The sequence below is a fragment of the Leptonychotes weddellii genome, chromosome 1 (assembly GCF_054177405.1).
Source record: "Leptonychotes weddellii isolate Sample4059 chromosome 1, ASM5417740v2, whole genome shotgun sequence".
In the NCBI taxonomy this organism is placed as follows: Eukaryota; Metazoa; Chordata; class Mammalia; order Carnivora; family Phocidae; genus Leptonychotes; species Leptonychotes weddellii.
Window position 1 is genome coordinate 52,410,666 of NC_138369.1, and position 10,098 is coordinate 52,420,763.

Consider the following 10,098-nt stretch of genomic DNA (forward strand, 5'->3'; position numbering starts at 1 on the left):
GTCCCGCCCACTCTCGGAGAGACAGCTCATAGGGCACGCCACTCCTACCGTGGTCCCGTCCCCCCACGGTGAGACCGCCCGGCGGGGCCCCGCCCCCCCACCGTGGTCCCGCCCCCTCCCGGTGCGACCGCCCAGCGAGGCCCCGTTCCCCCTCTGTGGTCCGGTTCCCTCTCAGAGTGGCAGCCCACAAGGCACGCCTGTCCCGTGCGCCGCCGCGTTCCCACTCCCGGCCAAAGACCAGCTAGGCCCATCTCAGTTTTCTGCGGGGCCGTTCCGATCCGCGCCGTGAGGACCCTCCACTAGGCCCCGCCCCGCTCAGTGCGACGCAGTGCTGGGCCCCGCCTCTCCCGGCGTGGTCCGGCCCTGCCTGAGCGCTCTGGCGTCTGGGCCCCGCCGGGCCTGCCACACCCAGCGCCCGGCGCGCACGCCCCGCAGGCCCCGACCCTGCCCCGCCTCTGGAGCGTCCACGGTGGTGCCTCCGGGTCGCGCCGGCTCTCGGGCCCGCCTCCGAAGACGTGGAGTGCCGCTGCGGCCGGTACGTGGGGGAGGGGACGGCAGACCCCCTCGCTGTGAGCGGCGCGGAGCCGGGGTCTGTGCAGACCTGAGCCCGGGCTGCCCGGCGGCGGCGGGGCGCCACCAGGGACGCCTCCGGCCGCCCTTCGTTCTCGGGGTATCTCCCAGTGCTGGCAGTCCCAGGAATGGGGAAGTGGGACCGGGATGGGCGCAGATGCGGGATGGGGGAGGGAGGACTGAAGGTGTTGGGGAATGGCAGTCTCAGGTGGGGCCTGGGGAGAGCCGAGGTTTGGGGACGGATTATGGGTCTGGGGGTGGAGGGTTTAGTGATGAAATGTAGTGAGGCCGAAACCTGGGGCTGGAGTCATGCTGCGGGCTTGGGGGTCTTCGGAGCTAAGGAGAATGAGATCGTGGGTGGGGCTGGAAAAGACGGCGAAGCTTAAAGAAGGGCGTGTTTTGGAAGGACCAGCTCAGCGGGGGCTCCGGATTCACGCTTCCCCGGACAGTCCGGGGAGCAGGGGACAGTTAAGGATACGTCAGAAGGAAGTGTGGCTGGAGCGAACTTGCAGGGTCATGCTCTCTTTCACATCAGGGTGATTGGGTTTCCAGGCTCTTGACTGGGACACATCGTACATTTCAAGTAATAAATGCAAGTCAGGGGCAGTGCCTGGGACACCTGAGCAATGTGGATGGAAGAGTTCTCCTATAGGCTACTTCTGTTTTCCCGGTGCCTTCACAGCGCCAGCCTTGGTGTGCGCTGTCTGCTGCAAAACATGTGCCAGCCGCCAAGACTGTGTGCGGAGGGTCCGGACTTAAAAATAAGTACAGTTGAGGTTCACTCAGACGGAGTTGTATCCCATTCCATTAAATCCTGTGGAGTTTAATTTTTAAAAATCTAATCCTGTGTAGTTAAAAAAAATCTTTATGATTTGTCTCCTTTGAATTTGAAGTCACACTAACCTACAGAACTGGATGTTTTCTTTTTTTTAAAGATTTTATTTATTTATTTTTTAGAGAGCGAGCGAGAGAGAAACCGCATGAGAGGGGAGAGGGTCAGAGGGAGAAGCAGGCTCCCCGCGGAGCCGGGAGCCCGATGTGGGACTCGATCCCAGGACTCTGGGATCATGACCTGAGCCGAAGGCAGACGCTTAACCATCTGAGCCACCCAAGGCGCCCGAACTGGATGTTTTCTAAGGGCCTTTTTTTGTATGATACAGAGTTTTCAATTCACTGTGGAAAGTAGACTATATCTGTTCTGACCAGCTATTGCTGAAAGAATTGTGGAATTGCAGGTGAAGAATGAAATTTAAAAGATCTAAAATAATGGAAGGGAATAGAAAGGGCCTGGTAAATGGGAGTGTGTGCACTTAAAAAAAAAAAGCCAGTGAAACTTTTTTTTCACTGTAGAAACTTGGAAGATTGAGAAAAAATATAAGGATGAAAATTAAAATCCCATGTAATTTCACCAATCCTGTTAACATTTGGGTGCAGTTCTTCTTAATTCTTTTTGTATTTTATTGTCTATTAAATGTACATGTTACATCATTGGGGTCATGTTGTTATATTACTGTTTGCTTTTTTTCCCCCCCACTTGGCATTTTCCTGGATCAATAAGAATTCTCCTTAAACATCTTTTTAAATGGTTGTATGGTCATCGTATAGATTCATTCTTTTATCACATATTAGAGTTTAGTTTTGTGTCAAGTGCTATGCTTACGGATGAGATTCAGTGTTGCTCCAGGTTTTCAGACATTATTCCAGCCCAAATAAGCAAAATCTTGGCAGTTTGTGGCATAATGAGAGTAGATAGAAAGTTTGAATGAGAAGAGGAAATATTGTTGCTTCACTTTATTGGTCAGTCCATGGCAAGGCTCAGTTGGGTGATTCTGTGCGGAGGTGGCCTTCTGTTGGTGCAGCATCTAATCAGGCCTGGGCTTGGGCTCTTGTGGCCAGCCTGTCTTCAGTATGTCTTGTCTCACCTCCTGCATCTTCCTTTGGAATCCTGATGCCACCAGGTTCCCAGGTATGGGAATGGGCCTCACCAAGCTTCCCTACCTTGTCAGTGTCACTGAGTCACCGAGCGTCAGATTCTAGTGAGGGTGGGTGTGTGCAGTGCTGATTTTCCACTATCAAATTAGCCCACATCTTATATAACACCAAGCGGCAGCTGCCTTAGGTCCAAGGAAGGAATGTCCCACAGTTGCTCTCATAATTAACTGCCTGTTGGAGGTTTCAGAGGATGTCTCTAAGTTGTCCTTACCCTCAGGGACTCTGGAGGGGTCCTGTCCTTCCTTCTAGCCCTGGCCATTAAAATTGCAACTTTTCTCCTGAGGAAATCCCTCTCATTTTCCAGCTCAATTGGTGTAGCCCTTCATTTTTCTCTCACTGATGTATTCCTATTTTGCTTCATTACAGAGTGATTTTGTAATTTTGGTTTATGTTTCTCCTTGAGTCTGAAATAAGGTGATTTCTGAAGACAGCTGGTACATTTCCTTCTTACCTGTCTCTGAATTTATAATTCCATTGGCTCCCCCCCCCCAACTCAGGAAGAGAATACAGGGTCTCCTATTCTTTTCTTGATCCTTGATAAAATATGCACATACCCCCAGTCCCCCAACCCCCCACCCATGGCTGAACTCACAGTGTGCTCCTCTTCCTTTGTACGTTTCAACCTGTATGGCCAGGATTTATCTTTTACTGTAGGCAAGTGATTCCAGTAGCTAATGTAAAAGTCACATGAATCCAGTTCCTTTATAGGCCTCTCTTTGACCCAGCATGCAGTTCAGCACATGCTAAGAGCAGAATTTGGGGTGGCTATCCTGTGCCGCACAGCATCTGTGGAACTACATGCTCTGCCTTTTAGTCATTCCTGGCTGCTGTCCTGGCTGACAGCCTGGATAAAAGGGGGAAATTTATTGTGATTGCAGAAATTGTTCTACCTTCCAGTGCCTAAGAAGACTGCATATGTTGAATCATTGTTTGTAGATTGGCCCCAGCTGGGACTATGAGCCTCTCTTCTGTACCCACACTTAAAGCCCTCATGTCCCCCCATCTGGTATTTTGGTCCCATGTACTGGTCGTGTGCATGGTAATGGTGGACCAAGTTCTTATTAAGATCCTCTGGTAAAAGCAGATTGCAGAACTTAGCTTAGACCAAGGCTGCCATGAGGCTTCTTTTCAGTATATTCACGCCATTGGGCTATCCCATTGGGAGAAGTGAGTTTCGGGCACACCTGGATTCCACTGACCAGTTAACTGTAAAATTGAGTCCTCCTTACCTGTACCCTGCTGCATGCAGAACGCAGGGGCAGGAATCCCCCAAAGGAAAGGGCATTCCAGAGATGTTCTTATACAGAGACAGAAATTCCCTGAGCAGTATGTTCCCCCTTGGTGGGTTACAGGGACCAGAAGAAGAGAGCACGAGAGGTGTAGCAGGGTGGGGAAGGGGCATCTTAGGTAACCAGGTTTGCACAGTGTGGCTCAATGGATGGCATAAGTGTAGGACAGCTGAAAACCGCAAGCATGAACGGAGCAGAGTTGGTCCTTAAAGGACTGTCACCAACAGTGTTGAAACCTCAAGAGCATTTAATGTACTAGAGCCTTAAAGGGGTCAAGGCTTACCAAGCTCCACTAAAAAGCCTTAGTGGGCATTCTCCCCCAGCCCCCATCCCCATGGTTCACGTTGCTCAGAGCAGCGTCTGCACGACACTGGCATTTGTGTTAGTCTGTGAGACTTTTGTGGAGCTAAAGCATGCTGCTGCACAGTTTGGCCAGGCCAGTGTTTCTTCTAATGACAAGACTGTAAAACTGACTTTATTGACTCAGTTCACAAAAAGAAAAAAAAAAAAAGATCTTTTTCATATTATTCAAAGACCACTGGATTTCAGTCCTATATCTGCCACACTGGTTGTGTGATTTTGGGTCTTGTGAACATGATACAGTGAGGTCATGGAACTAAATGACCACTGAGGCTCCTTCTGCTCTAAAGATTCTATCATTGTGCAGCCCCTCTGGGGCTTTTGGCTGTCTCCTTCTGCATAGGAAGGGGTGTGCCTAGGTACTGAGTCCTTTCATTTTATATACTGTTGGACAGAAGGCTTTTTCATGGTTAGTGAACCTTTACTCCAAACAATCTTTAAAGTTAGGCAACTTCTTTTGGTATGTTTTTAATCTGGGGACTAAAGCAAAATATTATCTTGTATTATACAGTTTTAAAGAAGTATCATTTGGCCTTTACTAGAGGGTATATTTTACACTACTGTTGAAAATGTGGGGCTTCTATACTATTCTATGTACAACTATATATAATATATATATAGTTCTATATACAATTGTATATACAACATATAGAATATTGTATATAGTTCTATATACAACTGTAAAAGCCATTTTTTTCTAATTATTAAAAAAAAACCTTGCTCATTAAAATTCAAATCAAAAAGAAAAATGTAAAGAAGAAAATAACAATCAGCTTAAATCCTACTACTTAGACGTGGCAGTTTGGAGAAATATATCTGACTAATCATTGGTGGCACATTTATTACGCCTGGGTGGCTTAGTCAATTAAGTGTCTGCCTTAGGCTCAGGGTCCTGGGATCGAGTCCCGCATCGGGCTCCTTGCTCAGCGGGGAGCCTGCTGCTTCCCCTGCTTGTGCTTGCTCACTCACTCTCTCTCTGACAAATAGATAAATAAAATCTTAAAAAAAAACCTGCACACAGTAGAAACTGAAATGTGAGTGTTCCCACACATGGTTCAGGGTGGGAGCTCTGGTCTCTGGCCACCGGAGTTTAAATCCCAGCTCTCCTGCTTGTTACTGTGTGACATAGGACAAACCTACTTAACCTGTTTGACCTCAGTTTTCTCATCTGCTAAATGAAAGTGTTGGAGTTTCTTCCTTATGGGGTTGGTGTGAGAATTTAATGAGTAGCCCAGTGCTTTGCATGTAGTAAGTCCCCAGCAAAAGTTAGCTAGTGTTGTCGTTTTGCTATTAGTGTGGATTGTGTATATCCATAAATGGGATCACGCTTTGCATTTTTTTATACCTTACAATGTGTTATAAAATGTTCTTCATGTTAATATAGTTGCATCTGGATGCTAGTGTTGATGGTTCTGTTGTATAGTTGTGACACACTTTATGTATTTAGCCTATCTCCACTTGTTAGATTTTCAGGTTGTCAGTTGTTTCTTTGCCATAACTAAAACGCAAAAATAAATAAGAAAGAGAGAAAAAAAGAAAGTTGTATTGAACTTCCACTATATATTTATTCTATTTTATTATCTCTTTGGCATGAATTCCTAGAAATAGCATTGTTGTGTTGAATAGTAGGAGTATTTACTATTACTTTTCATACTGCCACTCTCCTTTCTGGAAAGATGGTATCAAATTACTACATCTGTCAGCCATGGGTGAGAATGCCCAATTTTCTACACCTGTGCTAGAACTGGATTCTGTCCACCTTTCAACTTCAGCAAATCTGAAAAGGGAAAGGCATCTTCTACTTATTTTGCATTTCACTTATTAGTATGTTTGAACATCTTTTCAAAGTGTGTTAGCTGCTTTGTATTTCTTATTTTGTGACTTGTGATTTCAGTTTTTTGTATTTTTTTGTTGATTTGTAGGAACTCTTTGGATATCAGAGATAGTGACACTTTTGTTTGTAATATATTGGAAATCTTGTTAAGGTTGTCTCAAGTAACGAAAGGCGTATAGTATCTCAAATGAGAATAAATCATTGCGCAAATATTATGAATCTCTAGCTGGTGCTCATATACATGTTTGGAATGGAAACCCGCATTTAGAGTCTCAAAGAGATTGTTTTATGACCTGGTCATTATGAATAAGGGAGGCCTTTTATTACTGACATTAGGCAATGCATAATTGCCAGAAAACTGCCACCTTCGATGCATGTCCACATGTACCGTGCTGAACCCTTGATTGTGCCCTTAACCTAACCATTCTTTCCAACATGCCTTTTTATTTACTCTTTACCATGTCCCAGGTCAGCGACCTCGGAGTTATCCATGTACCTTTTCCAAGTTGAAGGGTGTCTGGTTCTCAGCCTCCCTTCCCAGAAGGTTAATCCCACCTCCCCTGGCTGCCCGCCCCACCTGGTTACTGCTATTGTAGTCAGGCCTTGTGTTAGAATGATTTGGTGCACACTTGCTTCTGCTAAAAGACTGTGAGCTCCCCAGAAGGGAGATGGGGACCTGACTTACTTTTGTACCTTCAGACTCTCACAGCATGGCTCAAAATAAGTACCGCATAAATATTCGTTGCATTTGATATTTCCTTTTAAAAGTTGATGATGCTTGAGCCTCTGTAGTCTACTGGTAGTTTAACCATTTTTCCCAACCTTTTGTTATGAAAAATTTCAGAAGTTCAGGGGAATTGAAAGATGAAAAACACAATCTTGCCCCCTAAATTTACCTATTGAGATTCATATCACTCTGACATGTAGCTAATCCTCTGCTCAGAAACCTACAGTGACTCCTTTCTGGCCACTGGAGCAGATGTGAACTGTAGCATTCCTTACCCTTAAATGGTCACAGCTCACAAAATGTTGCCCTCTCTGCTGGGTCAGGCCAGTCTTACTGTTCTTCTCCCATACTGTCTTTATTCTTGCATCATTGATTTTACACATGTTGTTTCCCATGTCCTTCCCAAAAGGAAGAGAACATGCTTCTCTTCCTTTTTTCTTGATTGAAAACTTTTGCACATTAAGTGTTTTGAGTTCCCATAGCTCTAATTGCTATCTTTTATCATTCTTTCATTCTGTACAATTCCTGACCACATTATTCTAGCTGTTGGAAGGGGACTACTGGGTCCTATTTTGATCTGGTTACCTTCATAGAGCCTAGTGTTCTGACTTTGGATTTGGCTGGCTTTTTTAGAATAACATTCCTGAAGCATTTGTGCTATGATGTGAATCCAGCATTGATTTACAATACCTATGTTGCCCCAAAACTATGCTCTGTTAGAGAAAAACAAAAGCTTATCACTGTAAGTCAGATTACTCTGGTCTGTTTGATCAGCTTGTCGCAAGAGCATGGTTCACCCGAAAGAATGGAAAGGTGTTCTGTGGTGTTGGTCACTCCTTTTGCGATTGTTCCCAAGAATTGATTTGCACTTGCACTTTGGAGTCATTAAAACTTACATCAAGTATAAAGCTAGAATAAGTAAGTCTGAAGTCTAGGAATTGTCCCTGCCGTGAATCACTGGGTTAAAGAGATTCACATGAAAAACGTTTTAGCGAGAGGCCATTAGGCCTTAGTGACTGATGCCATTTGTGAGGGTCCAAGTTGACTTGAGTATTTTTCAAGCTTAGAAACGGAGATAAAGATGATATTCCCGAGAAAGAAAAACTAGGAAGGGAAGCTGATGCTGGCGACATTAACTCCATACTTAAACATGAATTCAGACTGTGTCAATTCCCTGCTCTTACTGAACTGGTGACTCCCATTGTTTATTTGACAAAGCCCAGTTCCTTTGTAATCAGGGTCCCTTGTTAGATACCTGCCATTCCCATCCGAGCACCCTACCCCCCCACCCCCCACCCACTGGTAGTGCCACAGCCATACCTAATCACTTGTGTTTCTCTGATACTGTTGGCTGTTTTTCATTATTATTTTGTAGGGGAATACTGTTTCCTCTACTTAGAATGCTATCCAAGTCTCACCCAGTAAATTCCTATTCATTCTTCTAAATCCTGTTCAGGTGTCACATCCCTTGTAAATACTTTCTTACTCTTCCTGTGTGAGAGCACATTTTACACTGCTGTCCTTCTTTTACCTGAATGTCCTCCCTACTGTGTTCTGAGCTGCTTAACGGAAAAGGATGGTGTTCCCCCTGATTTCATACGGGCCTAGCTCACACGTGTGCTCTGAACCATTAGTTGAGCCTGTCATATAACCCATCTGGATCATGAAAAATTTTCCTTTTTCTTGGAAGGCAGAATTAGGTGTAGTTAAGAGAAAATACAAATATATATATTTGTCTATATATTTCTCTTTTCCATTGTAACCCATGTACTTTTTATTTTATTTTAATTTCAGCAAGTTTGTGAAAGATGAAAGTGACCTTATCAGCTTTGGATACTTGTGAGAGTTCCTTCACACCTTTGGTCGTCCTAGAACTGGCTCAGGATGTCAAAGAAGAAACCAAAGAATGGCTGAAGAACAGAATTATCTCTAAAAAGGAAGATGGAGGTGAGTAAAATAAATATAACTCAGACTTAGTGATGTTCAGTGACTAAAAATATTTTTTTAAATGTGTTTTACAGTTATTTCATTGATGTATTTCTAAAATTAATATCCATTTCTTTGCTCTTTATTATTTATCTGGACTTGAAAGGAGATCTTAAGTCCACATTAGACTATAAGCAACATGAGTGGTTTTGTTCACAGCTATAAATACTATGTCTAGTACACAGCCTGTCACATAGTAGGTCAATATTTATCAAATGAATGAACAAGTATCTACTGAGTGCTTTTTATGTGTCAGTTATGATGCTAAGGGAGAGATTAATATGGTCTCTGCCTGCAAGGATGTTACTATCAGTGTAAGGAGACTGAATGCCACCTCCTGGAAATTGAAGTAACAGGACAAAAAACCCGAAAGAAAGAGCTGTTACACAGCAGTGCATGATACTTAAAAATGAATTGTATGTAAACTAGCTGGAAGAGTAAAGGGAAGACAGAGGTGGCAGTTGGTGATGGTTTTGGGCTGGAAAAGGATGACTTTATAGAAGCCAAAGCTTAGCCCTCTCCTGAAGGGCAGAAAGGGATCTAGATTGGGTGAGAGGGTGGAGGACATTTTACATGAGCAAACACTTCATAAAACTATACAAAACAAGAATTGATTTGCACTTGCACTTCACCTAAAACTTCATCTAAAACTTCACCAAGTCTCCAAACACTGAATAAAACTTACATAGACTGTTTTTAATAAAGATTTTGACTGTAACTGAAATGGTTCCTTTATAATAAAACCTTGAATCCTAGTGGAATTTTTAAGTTTTTGCAAACAACTGAATCAAAAGAAAACTTAAAAAAGAGTACCTTCTTACTGAAATCTGAAGTGTTTCCCTGGGTTGGAGTCTCTTCTTTAAAATTCCTGTGATGGAAGGACATTTGTAGTGCCTAAGAGCGAGGGACTCCAGTGTATTCCCAGTCTTCCCTGCTCACTGTGTTGCCTTCAGCAGAGAGACACAAGGATAGGGTGGGGGTGGGCACCTTTCTACACTGCTGGGAAATATGAAAAGAACATTGCAAAAAAGTATTCTGATCTTTCAGGTAAAAGTAGTGGATTTCACACTCAGGTTTACTTTTACTCTCTTTCAAACATGACAATAAAAGGATTTTTTTAAAAAAGAGGTAAGTCCAGGGGCGCATGGGTGGCTCAGTTGTTAAGCGTCTGCCTTCAACTCAGGTCATGATCCCAGGGTCCTGGGATCGAGCCCCACATCGGGCTCCCTGCTCGGCGGGAAGCCTGCTTCTCCCTCTCCCACTTCCCCTGCTTGTGTTCCTGCTCTCGTTATCTCTCTGTCAAATAAATAAATAAAATCTTAAAAAAAAAAAAAAAAAAG

At 44.0% G+C, this 10,098-nt stretch overlaps 1 protein-coding gene across 4 annotated transcripts in view; it reads left to right on the plus strand.

Annotated features, from left to right (window-relative positions):
- The first annotated feature begins 364 nt into the window (after nucleotides 1-364).
- The window catches only part of ANO10 (anoctamin 10), a 213,303-nt gene continuing 203,569 nt past the window's right edge, over nucleotides 365-10,098 (plus strand). For 3 of the 4 annotated variants that reach the window (XM_081823379.1, XM_081823392.1, XM_081823402.1), the window contains exons 1-2: nucleotides 365-535; nucleotides 8,567-8,719. In XM_081823379.1, coding sequence (XP_081679505.1) covers nucleotides 8,581-8,719 — 139 coding nt within the window. In that variant the 5' untranslated portion in view covers nucleotides 365-535; nucleotides 8,567-8,580. Of the gene's footprint in view, nucleotides 536-648; nucleotides 671-8,566; nucleotides 8,720-10,098 lie in introns of those variants that run through there. The other variant, XM_081823386.1, reaches the window with a different exon arrangement.